Source organism: Lissotriton vulgaris, chromosome 4_1, assembly GCF_964263255.1.
Source record: "Lissotriton vulgaris chromosome 4_1, aLisVul1.2, whole genome shotgun sequence".
NCBI classification, from domain to species: Eukaryota; Metazoa; Chordata; class Amphibia; order Caudata; family Salamandridae; genus Lissotriton; species Lissotriton vulgaris.
Window position 1 is genome coordinate 237,068,655 of NC_141691.1, and position 16,023 is coordinate 237,084,677.

At 43.3% G+C, this 16,023-nt stretch overlaps 1 protein-coding gene across 1 annotated transcript in view; it reads left to right on the top strand.

Moving 5' to 3' along the window:
• The window catches only part of NRK (Nik related kinase), an 895,726-nt gene that overhangs the window by 306,637 nt on the left and 573,066 nt on the right, over nt 1-16,023 (top strand). Inside the window, exon 3 of the mRNA XM_086918574.1 lies at nt 128-184. Within this exon, the coding sequence (XP_086774700.1) occupies nt 128-184 (57 nt within the window). The remainder of the gene's footprint in view (nt 1-127; nt 185-16,023) is intronic.

Sequence of the window (16,023 nt, forward strand, 5' to 3'; positions counted from 1 at the left end):
CAGATTCTAGATTAGAACGGCATTTGCCATTATGGTCTAGTGTAGTATTGAGAACATTTGTCCATTTCATATGTTACTTCAATAGTTCCAGTGCAATGCCTTTGCTTACATATTGTTCATTTTACAGGGTCGTCACGTGAAGACTGGACAATTGGCTGCAATCAAAGTCATGAATGTTACAGAGGTGAGTTAGGAATCTGCGCTTTCTTGGTTTAAATGTGGGCATCACGTATGCATTTCTTTATGTACACCCCTATTCCAAAGTAGATTTGAACTCACACATATGTACATAAATGAAAACGTTATCTTTCCCTTTAGGATGTTTTTAAGAACATGTAGAATTGTATTCACCAAGATTTTGATGTAAGTAGACATGACTTACTCCTGTAATGCTTAGTAATACCTAGTCAGGAGTACTCCAGGAGAAACCGAAAGGAAATAATTTTGAATTAGGCCCATACAGGGTTATTCACAAAGATAACTTATGCTTGTGAGTAAATTTACTCCTAAATTTTGAGTAACTTTATTACTTTTGCCTATTTGCAAAATCTGAGTATAAACTTACTAAAAAATATAACTTACACGCCTCCACCCCGTTAAACGGGGGTTGGCGCCTAGCTTACAAATGTAAGTTACTAGTAAAAAAATATGTACTAATGGTACATATTTTTAATTTACTTTTAAAATATTGTAATAACTTTTTTTACATTAAAAATCAATCCTACCGTTTCTTTACATAGGTCATCCATATGGTCTACCCTAGGTCTCCCCAGAGTAGAGTGCCATGTAAAAATAAGCTGGTACATTTTTAAAAGGTGTTTTACATGTCCTGGTGAGGGGAAAAACTGACAATTTCATCTTCCCCAATGTAGTCTTTTATCTCCATAGGCTGACATGGAAATACTTGAATAAACTACTCACATGCATGAGCTAAAATAAAATTTCAAGGATTTCAAAGATTGGTAATGATAAATCCAACAACTTGCCACTGTTGAATGCACAGAAAAGAAGTTATAGAACTTTCTTTTCTGTGAGCCAACATCCAGCCTTCTAACAGCCTCTCCTGATTGGCCTGCCTTGCCAGGCAAAGCTAAAGTGATTTGATGAGGTGATAAGTGGCCTGCATAGAGACAGGGGATGTCTTGGGAGTGGGGAGAGTTGTAGCTGCAGAGAACAGGCCAGGATGGGGGCCGGGTAAACAAACTGATGTTCAAGGAGAGCAGGACAGTAAGGAATGCCAGCCAGGCCTACCCCCTATTCCTGTAGCCCCAAGCCAGATTGAAGGTCCAGGAATGGAATCTGATGGAGGTCTGAAAGGGAAATGAGCCACACCAATGGACTGGCTTAGCCAGATCCTACTCCCCAAGAGAGACATTCTCCAACTTGAATTTTAAATGTACAGTGCTTTGTAGGATAACTTTAAACTATAGGGGTTACGTCCAATTCGGGGGCCCAGTAGGACGTGCAATATTTTTTCAAAAAGAATTACCTGGCCACCAGTTTTGGAACTGCTAGTTACTCATACAGATTTGGAAATACAACACATCACCCATTGCATTTTACTTTCACAGTTGTATTAATTCAAATTAATTTCAAACATCCTTTCATTTTTTTGAAGCATCAAAAGAATACACATTTCATTCATTTATACATTCCTCATGAATAAATGTTAATAAACACATAAAAAACTGTACAATTCACAAACTTAAACATAAGGACAATAAATTCAAATCTAACGATTAATTCAAACAATTACACCAGTCGGTGATTCTAATAATGCCTGTAGGCGCTATGACATTGAGTATTGTTCAGTTCGTTAAGCGCTTCAAACAGGTATACTGTGGGGACAATTTTCTCTGGAAGTGATTTGCTCTTGAGGTATATTTCATGTAGTGGCACCATCTCTAGAGCTTCAATTAATGTGGATCCCTTGCAGGCAAAATATTAGCGTGCCGACGCGTTTCCAATCCCCTTCTGCCTAAGGGGATTATCATCAGGGCTTACACCACAGTGTAAACTAATCTTCTTTGCTGAAATTCAAACTCCTAACAGTATCCTCTTAGACACTGGAGTCTTCGTGTTTACTTGCAATGACTCCCACCTTGTATCCTTATTTGCGATTTAAATTGAGCCAAAATACTTAATTGAGGGCTTTACATTCCACCTTGTGAATGTTGCAATCCTTTTTCAGGGGAGTTTCTGGCTCTTCTAACAGGTTATGACTTCCTGATGGAAATTTATGCGATATTCTTCAAGCTTCACTTGGCAAATGGCATTTCTCCACAAACATTCATCACACTTTGTAGGAAGCTGACATGCTTTTTGGTGACACCCCACACCCCATGGGACAGGGGTACCATCCTACTTGTCGCCCAAGAACATTTGATAACTCATTGAGAGCTGCATTTAAAATCTGCTGCCTGAAACTACAAGAAGAGGAAGACTGCACTCTGAATGACTGCACCTGCTGCACACTAAGGAACTACAGCCCCAATGACATTTTCTTGCTTTCAAAAGAGGCGTGGTCTCCCTGATAGCAACAGGTTAAAAGAGCTCCACCTGCTTCATCTCTAGCAAGAAACAAAACAGCTGACCACCTTCAACTGGACTTTAATAGATTTGGCCTGGTTCATTGTGGGGACTGTAGCCCCAACTTCAGAGGAGCAACTCAGAGACTCTGGAACTTTGAGGATACAACGTGTTTGGGACACTTTGAACCCTCAGGAGAACTTCAGAAAAAAGTTCTGATGTTTGGAGAAGTTTGGAGCAACTTTTGGGAAAAGCTCCATAAGGTGACCGACTCAACATAGAGAGTCAAGCCGACTACCTCGCACCATGAATTGGCCTTGTATCAGGTTCATCCCACCAGAAGCTCCGCAGCGCAAGACTTCCAGGAGTTGACCTGAGACTCAGCAGGAAGCCTTTGCAAATCCGGCTGCAGAGGCCTGATCGACGTCGAGAGAACATCCTCCAGAAATAATTCTAATAGTAAAGGTAAAATTTTGACCAAGGCCTCTCGCTTAGTGTATGTAACTAGGACTCCATTACTGTCAGCCTCAAATTTGACTTTGTCATGTGCGACCAGATGTCCCAATTTGACACTATTGGTTTTCAAGCACTAGAAATTGTTTATTCTATAACAATTCATGTCTCCAGTTTGCTACGTTAGGTTTTTAATCATTTTGGTGCCATTATAAATATAACAGTATTTCTTATTTTTATAAATTGGTGTTGGATTTTTTATTGTGTGTTGTCACTTACTTATTTAATGTATCAGAGATTTAAATGCTTTACATACCTGCCTGCTCGTTGCCAGCTACCAAGGGTTGACCAAGGGAATACATTTTGGGGCCTTATATTGTGTTGGCGGCCTTATTGCTAGTGGTGGTTGCATACTGACCCTTACTAGTAATCCACCTTCCAACACTCCTCCACTAAGGGAAAGGAGGGCATGTATCGACCGATGTGCAACATTAAAAGAACCAATCTATATAGCACTTGGATGCCCCAAAAATCATTGCAGAATAAATATGAGGGAATTGGCAGGAGTATTATGGCTTGAATGGTGGGGATTACATAAAGTGGTGGGAATGGATCAATGGATACTGAGAATATGGTAAATGGTTCCTAGGAGTCCCCTGTGTGGAACTACAATGTGCATGCTATGTGTATGCCACTACTTCTGGAAACAAAAAAAAGTTGTTCTGAAAAAAATTAATTGAAATCCATATTATGCAATATATATGTAAAATATGTTTAATACATTTTCACATGCCTAGTAACCATTATTAATGAATAATTTAAAAAAAATGTTTTTTTTAACTGAAGGTGGAATTTTTTTATTTATTCAAACATCACAAAAATAATGTAATTATGTTTCAATATTTCTACATGGATTGTGATTTAATTCAAAATTAAGCTAAAAGTGATGTAGCATTTTTTATTTACTTTATTTATTTATAAATTACATGCACATTAATATTTATCCTGACAATATTTTCAATAAATATTTTTAGATTGATTAACTTTTTTAATTCCCTACACTTTACCCTGCAGGCCCTCAAGCCTGATTGCTGAGTCTCCTGATCGTAAAGTGTAGGGAAAATTAAAAATATGTATCAAAAAAACTTTAAAAATAGTTATTGAAAAATATTATTGTAAATTGATTTTCTATATTATTTTAAATAAAGAACTAAATAAAACAATCTGTAGCACTATTAACTGAATTGTGAATTAATTTGTCATTGTACTGAATTCTGAAATTTTAATTAACAAGTAAATTCCCACCTAAAATAAAACAAATATTTTTATTATGCATTCATAATGATTAAAAATGATGATGCTTGTGATTAATGGCCCTGCTTGAGAGAGAGGTTAGAGTTTTGTCTAGTGGTAGTTCTGGTTTGCCATAAAGTAGCACAGAGGGTTAATATGAGTGCTGCAAAGAACAGATCTGTATTTTATGTGGCTAGCTGGGTGGATAAATAAAGCCATCCTTTAATAGCACTTTAAAACAAATGAAATGTATGTCAAAGAGGGGCTATGAAGAGATGACAAGTAATTTGGCCAGGTGGTAGTGGGGGAATCTGAGGAGGAGGTCATGGGGGATGATTATTGCACTAGGCGTCACGAGCGCTAAAGCAGGCCCTGGGTTGACGTCCCTCTATCCTCTTCCCAACTCTCTTTGACACACTCTAAACTCCTCCTTAGTCCTCCCTAATCCTCTCTCCTTTACATCAGTATTGTCCATTTTCCAGCCAGTCCGCTGGGTACTTCGACCATTTACTACCAAAATGTATACTTACATGTACGGAGACTCCGCAGTTAGAGTGGGGCTCTCCACAAATAGAAGTATAGGGGAGGTGAAAGAGTAAACTCCTGACCTAGTTTTGTTAATAGCATTTTGTAGTATGTTTTGTAAATATCCTTTTCAATGTCTAAGCTGAATGGTGTATTAGAAGCTTGTCCAATATTTCTAGATTATTTCCTACTGGAGAATTATAATTAAAATGTTCCAACAAAACTCTGATATTATTTATTTATGAGATTTGTAGAGCGTGCAAATACCCGTGGGTGTCTTGGCGCTGAGGACAGTAGACGCATACTCTGCAGTAGGGAGCTTACTGATTAAACAGCCAGGTTTTTGTACTTCTTCTAAAAACTAGGAGCGATGGGCTGGATCTGATCTCAGCTGGAAGGATATTCCAGAGTTATGTTGCAGCCACGCTGAAACGCTTATCACCCCAAGAAGCAGTCTTAGTTCGTGGGACCGTAAGCAGATTAGCTATAGAGGAGCGCAGGGACCGAGTGGGAACGTATGCTGCAAGAGCCTTGTACAGGAATTGAGGTCCAGAGTTGCTGGATGCTTTATAAGCAATGCATAGAGCCTTAAACTTTGTGCGTTTTTTCTCAGGGAGCCAGTGATATTGTCGAATGATGTGGGAAATAGACTTGTGTTTGGGGGTTCCAGATAACATTCTGGCTGCAGCATTTTTAACAAGTTGGAGTTTTTGAATGACTTTATTTTGAGCATTCAAAAGAAGTCCATTACAGTAATCAATAGTGGACATGACGAGGGTACTGACTAATGTTTTCCCTGCATTCATAGATAGGTAGAGCAAGAGTTTTTTAATCATGCGCAGCTTGTAAAATGAGGATGATACCACTGAGTTGGCATGGGGAACAAAGGATAGAGGGTTGTCGAATATGACGCCCAGATTCCTAACCTTGGTCACTGGAGCAGGTGGAGTACCCTGCGAGGGTGCCACCAGCTGGGGGACAAACTGGAGATAACTTACCCAGTATCATCACCTCTGTCTTCTCAGAGTTCAATTTGAGGCAGTTAGTGGCCATCCAACTACTAATGGCAAGCATGCCCTTCTGAAAGTAAGCTGCCACTATATCGCCATCATTGTATACTGAGAGCACCAATTGGGTATCATCGGCGTATGATGTAAGGCCCATCCTGTGTGATTTGATTATTTTGGCCAGGTCCGACACATAGATGTTAAAAAGTGTTGGACTTAAGGAGGATCCTTGTGGAACACCGCACGGGAGGGCCAATTGGGATGAGTTAAAGGGGCCGAAATTTACCGATTTGGAGCGGTCAGTAAGAAAAGAAGACAATAATGCTCTTGCCATCTGTTGGATGCTTATCTGTGTGACACGGTCGATCAGAATAGCATGGTCGTCCATGTCAAAGGCCGCCGAGAGATCCAGCAATATGAGGACAGCCGTCTCTCCCTGATCAAGAATAGTTCTGATGTCCTCTGATGCTTTGATGAGCGCCGTTTCTGTTCCTTGACCTTTACGGAAGCCGAATGGAGTGTCATCCAAGATTTGGTCATCTTCAATATACTTGGAAAGCAGGGTGTTTATTACTTTTTCAAAGATTTTTGCTGGAAACGGCAAACTGGCTATAGGTCTATAGTTCTTTGCTTCGTTCGGGTCCAGATTTAGTTTTTTCAGTAGTGGTTTAATAATGTTTTTTTTCCAAATTCTGGGGTTGATGCCTGATGAGAACATTGCATTACAGATGTTAGACAGTGATGGTGCAACTAGGTCAGCTAGTGGTTTGAGTACTGAAGGAGGGCAAGGGTCAGTGGCCGAGACAGACTTAATGGTAGCAGTTAGGTGTGAAATTTGATCGGGAGTAGTTTTCTCAAAAAAAGCAAGGGAAGGAGAGTGTTTAGTAGGGTCAGGATTAGACGGCTGATAATTCGTATGGGCGTCTGAGGAGAAGTTGGTGTAAATATCATTCACTTTTTCAAAAATTAATTAGCCAGGGAGTCGCAAAGTGCTTGTGTTGGGGCTGGATTACTATTTGAGATTTTTCCTGATAGTTTCGCGAATACCTGGTAAAGCTGTTTATTGGAATCTTGTGCAGATTCAATCTGTGTAATGTAATATTTGCTTTTCTCCTCAGTGATCAGCAGTTTGTATTTATTAAGTGAATCTTTGTAAAGGGCTTTTTTTCGTGGGTGTTGTAATTTTTGCGCCAATGTCTTTCGAGGTTCCTGCACAGCTTCTTCTGAGAGGTTCAGAGAACCAGGGGGCAAAAGGAAAGCAACGATTTTTTGAGAGAGTCTTTTTTGGTACCAGCAAATTAAAGGCAGACTGCAGCCTATTAGTATAGTTTAGTGATGCTAAATTGGGGTCTGGGGAAGCCTCTGGGTGAGTTACCAATAGATGTGCTCTAAGGAGCTCAGGATCTGTGCTTTTCAAAGCTTTAATAGGTTTAATAGAGATGGGGGGGGGGGCCTGAGAGAGCACTAGGTGTCAATTTTGTATTGATATGGATATTTAAAATGACAGCATGATGATCTGTCCAGGGCAAGGGAAGAATATTCTTTAAGGTAATGTTTGAAAAGTTGGAGAAGAGGCCTTCCAGGATGAGGCTGGCTATTTGCGTAGGGTTGGATACCCGCTGCGAAAGACCCAACGCCTCTAATTCTGAGAGTAGCATGATTGTATCATTGTCAGCCGAATTTTCAAGATGAAAGTTAAAGTCATCTAGAAGGGAGAGGGACGGTTCAGCGGCCAAGGGTTCCAGCATGGTGCTCAGAGTGGAGAGAAACTGAGTCTGAGAACCTGGGGGCCAGTATAGTAAAATACCCTTAAAAGTTTGGGAGGGGGTTAGTAGGATAGAGAAGCTTAAGGCTTCACACATCTGTGATGGTATATTATCTATTTTAGCTGAGAATTTGCTACGTTAGATTATTGCTAGCCCGCCACCCTTCTTATTGGGTCTATCCTGACGACAAGCTACATTAAAAAATATATATTAAAAAAGAAAAGGATATATATATTAAAAAAGACAGCATGCTAAGATCTCAAAGTGCGCACACCATAGTCAGTACTTGTTACTGTTCATCCTTTTGAAGTAGATTGCAGTGCAACTGGCTTTGTATCAATGCATTTGGTTTTGGGAAATTGGGACGTGATGAGGAATTTGTAACATTGTTATACTGAACATAACACGCGATTCCCCAAAAGTGTGAGGGAATCAGATTGCAACACGTTTAAGTTGAAAGTCTGGCAGTTTGTAATAATATTTTTATCTAGTGACACGTTCATTCATTAAACTGGTTTGTAAAAGGTGACACATGAAAAACGTTACATATTAACACCTTTTTATCACTAAAATATCTACTTCTGTTACAATCACTTCAAAAGAAGTGATATATACGGAAGACTTAAAGGAACATATAGTAGTCCTGGAATTATTCCGAATAATTTTTTTAGCACCTTATAATTGCTAGAGCACCGCTGTATTAATTGATGTCACTAAGATTAAATTTCAAGGTTTAACTTTCCCATAGCACCTGCAAAATCTGATAATATAAAACTCATCTAAAATGTTTTTATGTGCTTGGATGGGCCTACACGCAGCCAGACAGTTTTTAAGGTGCTTGAACTCGCAAAGTTTTACATGCATGCATAGTATTACCTCTTTTTTCGTAGCTCAGTTGAAAATTGGGAAAAATGTTTATCGGAAACTAATTGTCTCGCTCAACAATGACAGGTCCATAAATGTAGTATATTGGGATCATCTCAAGAGTTACTCAATTGTGATCTTGTTATGGACTACTCTTTAATAACTTTTCTGTAATATTTTGTCAATCTATCCAATTAATGGATATTATCTCTGGACCTTTTAGCAAGATCTTGACATTTTAGTTTTGATGGTGAAATTTGGAGCTTTTCAAAATTGTATTTAATTAAGCAATATTCTCGACTCTGGCATATCACTTTTTATTTTTTGCTCCTAGTGTTTGCTCTTTTTTGTTGTTGCTACATACCAGTGCTTTTAAGGAAGCCATCATTGTGCAATACACGTGTTCTCACACAAATCAAACTAAGAAACTAATTTAATTTTTAGCCTTCAATTTCAAGTTCCTCACATGTATGTATTTTAAAATGTTTAATTTTATATATAGCTTTTTCCTGTATTTATATTTTATTAATTGGCTAATATTCTTTGCGAAACCAGTCACAGACTCCCAGGGTTTAAAAACCACTGTTTAGGAGGTTTTGGAAAATTCTTACAAATATAAATGAGATTGTGGAGATATAGGAAAGTATTGCTTTTGTTATAGTAAAATAAGGAAGACCTATGTATTGCATGATTTGCTTGATGCTTCAACCATCCCAATTAGACCATTGAATGATGAGATGCCTGTATTCCCTTCTCGAAAATAAATGGAGGCCACCTTGCTGAAAACCATTCGCACTCCATAAGGAGAATGAAGCCTAGCTTTTAAATGGTCTTTGTTTATCTTATGGTCTGCATAGCCATGAAATGTATTAAAGACGGTTTTCTTAAGCATTTTGTCCACACATGTTAAAAAACAGGAGACAGAACATTAATTTGTCTTTTGTGTTTATTTGATTTCCGCCCAGAAGATATGTCCCATAGCAATACCAATGCCTGTTGCTGATATTTCATATTCAATATGTATTTCATGCTGTAGATGACAATATAGTGAACCAGAGTGAACAAATGTTTTAAAACAACATGTGACCTTTATCCAACATCGGCACTGGGAATCTTGTTCAAAGATGGAGCCATATAAATGTTGGCAAAGGCAACCCTTTGTAAAATCATGTTATTTGGTCCATTACATGGCGAATCAGAAAGTATCCATTTTTTGCTGTGACTTTCCTGCAATTTTAAAAAGTTACTAATTTCTTTCAAAAAATATTTTTCTCTCATCAAAACTTATTGAGGGCCCAGTTCCTCCTCTAACCCTATGTGAGCTTTGCCAAGTAAAATCAACAAGAGACCCTTCTGCATTTTGGTCTGAAAACCAAAGTATCACATCAGGAAAGAGAATAAATAATTAGTAAAATCATCAGAACTGATGAAAGAGGACCCCTCGAACATTCTAGAAAGATTTGAGTTGGTCAAGAAAAACAGGCAACTCATCAAGAACTAACAGCCTTATTTAGAGTTTGTGTGGCCTCTAGCCTCCAACCTGTTAGTTTAACCACACGAATTACAGTCAGATGATTCATCAAAGGTGGCTGAGAGGTCCAATAGGATGAGGACTGCGGTTTCGCCTTGGTCGAGGATGGAGCCGATGTCGTCCGTGGCTGCAAGGAGCACGGTCTTGGTGCTGTGGTTGCTTCGGAAACCGGATTGGGAGATGTCCAGGACGTGGTTCTCTTTGATGAAATTGGGGAGTTGGGCTTTGATGGCCTTCTCGATGACCTTGGCTAGGAAGGGGAGGAGGGAGATGGGTCTGAAATTCTTAAGGTTTGTTGGGTCGGCAGATGACTTCTTTAGCCGGGGGTCGATATTGGCATGTTTCCTGTTGATGGGGAAGGTAGTGGTCTCAATGGAGCAGTTGATGCTGCAGCGAAGATAGGGCAATGGAAGTAGCTGCTCTATGGAAGATGTTATACGGGCAAGGGTGTGATGGGGCTCTGGACTGAATGCTCTTCATGGCCTTGGTCTCTGGTGAGCAGAGTCCAGTTGAGCAGAATCTGGGTGCTGTGTGGTTGCATGCAGTGGCGACTGACGTTGTGGCAGGGTCTTGGATGTTGAAGCTGTCATAAATCTGCCTAATCTTGTGGCAGAGAAGAAGGTGCCGAGTTTGTTGGAGAGGACTTGGGAGGGTGGGATGTCTGTAGCCTTGCTGTTGGGCCTGTCAAACTCCTTGGTGATGAGGGCTGAAACCGAAAACTGGTCCCAGGATGCTTGTTTCCAGTCCAGGGAAGACCTGGCATAGCAGTTCAGGCTGTGTTGCTCCCATGGGAAGCAGGCTCAAAACTGATTTGCATATGACTGGGTTTAAACTAGAATGGCATGGGAAGCAAAACAACTATGGATTTTGGTCCAGATCCCTCTATTGGGGTGAATGTTTGCCATTGTTCAACATTCTGTCCATCAATTGTTCTTTTTGCATGATTCAGGGAAGTGGCTATTACACATTTTGATCTGCACAAAAATGTGAATACCATTGCTTTCTTAAAAACATCGAGACCACTTGGCTTTGCCAGTGCTTGTTTAGAGGTAGAAAGCACCGAACAAATCCATTTGGATGAAGTGAGAGCTTTCTAATTCTTACAATCAAGATTCTTTGACGTTCAAGTAAAAGTTTGCATCGAATAGTGCTTGCATTTACGATGGTGAACCATGTCTCAGTATTAAATCTGCATAAGGAAACCAGATTTTTAGCAGCTTGCCACTGTTCATATTGGTCTCTCAGGCCATATAAGTTTCATTTTATTTCCTTTATGACAGTCTCAGAGAAGCAACATCTTTTCAAAAGTAAAATGTAGATATCATTAAATCTTAATATTTTAGAAATATTATCCTACTACGGATTATGATAGGGTTATGTAACTTGCTAACAACTGCTTCGTGGTATATAATTGTACAATTTATTATTGCACAAATTAACAAAAGCAAACCTAATTAGAAGGCTAACACAGCTGAAGTCCTGCATACTTATTTGTGCACGTGCATGATATAGACATCTACCGTAAATGTAGAATAAAACGCTTCCCGCAACGATGCATCTATAGGAAGTAAAAAGTGCACTAATGAATAAAAACAAGAAGTCTAAAAGATAAGCAACTATATTCACCTTCACAACATAAATTGCAGTAACAGCTGTCACAGAAATCGGGACAAAACAGAAAGTGAGATTGTTTTTACTATGAAAGAAGGAGAAAATGTCATAATAATGCTGCCGAGAGATTCTGACGCTAATGAATGAACATGGCCGCCGCTGCACAGTGTTGCGATGACATGCAAACGAGGGTAGAAAAATCATACAGCACTTTCTGTACCCGCGCATCTTATTTTGATTTTTATGTGTCACTGCAGAAACATGGTCTGTTTATCTCAGGCACTCTATGCCGGCAAGGCTGACTTGTCTCATTATTTATTTGCACATCACCGAGCAGGGGAGAGGCAGCTAGCGTTGTTCCTGTAAGGGACCGCTGGAACGCGAAGGCGAAAAGAACGCGCCGTTTCCAAATGTGGCTCCTAATGGATGCGCGTCTGGTCGTTACTCGCTTTTCCACTCTCTCCCGATGTCACCAAGGGCACTGGTGTCAGGAAACATCGACTTGCGGAATTTATATGTCTGTGTTATGAGAGGGAAGGAGGGCGTCTCTTCCCGCCTCGACCAATGTTTATCGCCTTGCTGGAGAGATGGAGGGAGAGATTTCCGATGGCCCCTCGCGGCCCCTGCTGTGGCGCAGCGCATCCATTTCCCCCCCTCGCGCGCGCCATCCATTCCTCCCTCGCGCGCGCCATCCATTCCTCTCCTCAGCCTAACAATTTAGGTTACTGTATTCACTGGGGCAGTTTATTTGGCAAGAACACGTCAGGGACACAAATAGTGTATGTCGTTTTATTTTGAACGATGAAGCGCGAGGGGAAAGTTAATTGGCACTGTCCCCGCTGGCACTTACAAAGGTATGTCACTGTTATCGCATATTGTCATAGGATTTGCTGCACACCAACTCTCGCGCGGCGGATCCTTCACCTCATCTTCAGTACAGTAAATCACCTCCTTAACACAATTTTTTTCCTCAAAAGTTTCCAAGCGGCAGCCCCTGTGCCATTACTCTCGTACAGCTACGACAGTTCTATCTCGCTGATGCAAGATTCACAGGAAAAATATCAGGAACATAAGCACGCATTTGAACAAGCACTGGTAATGTCAATAGGTCTGGCGTTTGCTGTCAGCCTTTTGGCTTTGCTATTTTTTGTAATCTCTGTGTGGTGCACACATGCTCCCTTTCACGTGCTGTCGTTATGACATCTGTGTGGTTTACACATCCTCCATTTCATGTGTCTGACATTATGACATCTGTGTGGTGTACACATCCTCCTTTTAATGTGTTGTCATTACGACACCTGTGTGGTGTACACATCCTCCATTGCATGTGTCTGACATTATCACATTATAACATCTGTGCACTGTACACATCCTCCTTGCTGGTAGCCCCCTTTTCATGTGTTGTCATTATGACATCTGTGTGGTCCACATAACTCGTGCACCAGCCCCACTCTCTCCCCCTTTGCGTTCCTTGTGAACAATACCCCTTTCTTTGTAAATAAGCCAACATACACATTTCTTGTGGTGGTCATTTGTTGGCCGCAATTTTTATTAGGGATACGTATCAATTTCTGGGTACTCAGTACCGCTTTAATTCAGCTATCAATGGCAGTGTGGCATGACATATTTGTAAACATTACTTTTCCTGACAGGTGATTTGGTTGGGTTTGCTTTGACATCTGCGTGAAGGAGGGGTGTAGCCGCTGTCCTGGAGTTAGGCCCAACTCGCTACCTTGTTGGACTCCTGTTGTGCCCTGCCAACCGGCGGGGGATGGACTGCAAGCACCGTCTCTGTTTGCTACCCCTCTTGGTAGGCCGACTCACCCAGCCATGAGGCATCGTAAGGTGAACGGTCCTACCCTCTGTCCTTCGGTCCCCTCGCCCAGCCGTGAGGCATCCTAACGCAAATGGTCCTGTCCAAGCACACCGCCCTCCGGGGTGCTTCTGTGCCAACCATTGTCCCAGTTGTTTCTCGCCCATTCTCCTATCCATCACACAGCACTGAGACATGGCTGCTCATTAGGTGTGGGTGGGTGGGTCAACAATTCCTTACTTCGTGCTGCTCCCCCCGCTCCAAAGATAGGAGCCTCCCTGGGGAAGCAGGCTTATTTCCCCCCCAGCGAAGGTGCCCGCAGTTCACTCCATACCCCCCCATTTGGCCATTCGAATATTGCATGGGGCCCATTGGCCAGGGGGTAGATGCCGCCGAGGCTACCAGGTGGGGGTGGGGGGGGGGTTCCTCCCACCTTCGGTGCGCTTTTTCGCGCCACAAACCGGTTCTGACTGGAGGTGTGGAGGGCTAGGCGCATGTTATGGCGCTGGCCTCTTATACCCCCGTTGGGGGCTGTCCTCTGCGATAACAACTGCACCAGCCCCACTCTCTCCCCCTTTGCGTTCCTTGTGAACAGTACCCCTTTCTTTGTAAATAAGCCAACATACATATCAATTTCTGGGTACTCAGTACCGCTTTTATTCAGCTATCACTGGCAGTGTGGCATGACTTATCTGTAAACATTACTTTTCCTGACAGGTCATTTGGTTGGGTTTGCTTTGACATCCATATGAAGGAGGGGTGTAGCCGCTGTCCCGGAGTTAGGCCCAATTCGCTACCTTGTTGGACTCCTGTTGTGCCCTGCCAACCGGCGGGGGCTTGGCTGCGAGCGCCGTCTCCATTTGCTACCCCTCTTGGTAGGCCGACTCACCCAGCCGTGAGGCATCGTAAGGTGAACGGTCCTACCAGTTGTCCTTCGGTCCCCTCGCCCAGCTGTGAGGCATCCTAAGGCAAGTGGTCCTGTCCCAGCACACCGCCCTCCGGTGTGCTTCTGTGCCAACCATTGTCCCCGTTGTTTCTCGCTACGCCGCCAGGGAGGCTTCCATCTTCCTGGGGGTTCCCCTCACACCGGTAAACGCCTTATCTGCACCCTGGCATGGTCATGGCGCCCCAGAGGTTGCTCCAGAACTTGGGCATCCCGGCCTCGGACAGGTGCACTCCATCCTGTGCGTAGAACTCCGGGCGGCCTGTGTGAATGAGTCTATGCCTGATTGCCTCCAGCCCATTGATCCTGCAGAATTTGCTCACAGTGAGGTTCAGCTTCTTCCGTGAATTCTCAACTGCTTTTGTGGATTCCGCCCCTCGCCATTCCCGTCGGCTGATCAGTTCCGACCAGATCACAGTGGTGCGCTTAAAGGCTCTGGCGGCCTCAGTGAGGTCCCTCTGAGTGTTGTGGAGGAGGGCTCGCCTCCCCATCTTGGCCAAATCGTTTCCCCCCCAGATGGATGATCAGGATATATGGGTGCCGGGCCGCCTCTGCCAGCAATTCCGCCAGGGTCACCGGGAGCTGGTCCCATCTCATCCCGGGTCAGCCGTGCCAACGCACGCATGTATCCACTGGCCATCCCTCCCACTTGTGGGCCCCTTGTAACCACCTGGTGTGCATCCTGCTTATGTATGAGTGGCCCGCCAGCCATACCAGCCACTGTCTTTGCCCTGCTGGGGAGAGGACACACAAATCTCTCACTTGGTGGCACGCCTCCTCTCCATCCCCCTAGCAGGTCCTGTTGTCCTATAATAGTTGAGGCCTTACATATGTGTGGTACGCCCTTGACCTACTGCTTGGATCCCTACCTCGCTCATGCCCTGTTGAGCGGCTGCCCCTATCCTGAAAGAATGGGACCCGAAGCCTGCGGGTGGCAGGCCTGCTTTGCTGAGCGTGAGCCGCAGGATCGCCTTAAACTGAAATTTGCTCAGGTGTGACCCGTCTCTGTGCCTGAAAAGGGGGCCCTCGCCGGCTGGGCGTATGGCCATGTTGGCCATCAGGCAACAAACTGCACAGCAAGCCTGGTCCCTGATGCAACGCAGCTTCACTAACACCCCCTTGGCAGCCTGATCAGTTTTTGATTGTCTGAGCAGGATCTCGACTTCCCCTGCCTTCGGTACCACATCGCCTGCCTGTAGGTAGTGCCTCGCCGTCCCTGTCTTGGCTGGTGCCACCAGCTCACTGAGTCGGAATGCCACGGAAAAGGCTGTTAAAAATGCTGCCCTTAATAGGCGAAGCTCAAAGGTGTCTCTCGCGATGCCCTCCAGTGCCCACAGTAGCGCGCCCAGTTTGGTGTAGTCTATTGGGCGCCTGCTGTCCATTTTTGTACCATCAGCGCGTCGCCATCCCTACATGGCTGCCTTAATGTGGTGGGATGCTATCGGGTCCTGCCCTGTCGCTATCTTACTATAATGCGCTATTGCGGATAAGTGGGCGCTAGCCCATGACCTGGATTTGTTGGCGTTGATGGCCCACCTAATGAATGCCTTGGCTGCCCCGCACGTTGCCCCCACGTCGCTCAGTGAACAAGGCGGCATACTTCTTATACGTCCTGGCTGCTTCAGGGGTGAGCGCTTGGCTGATCAGTTCTGACAGGTGGACCCCGCCAGGTCCCAGAGTTGGTCCGG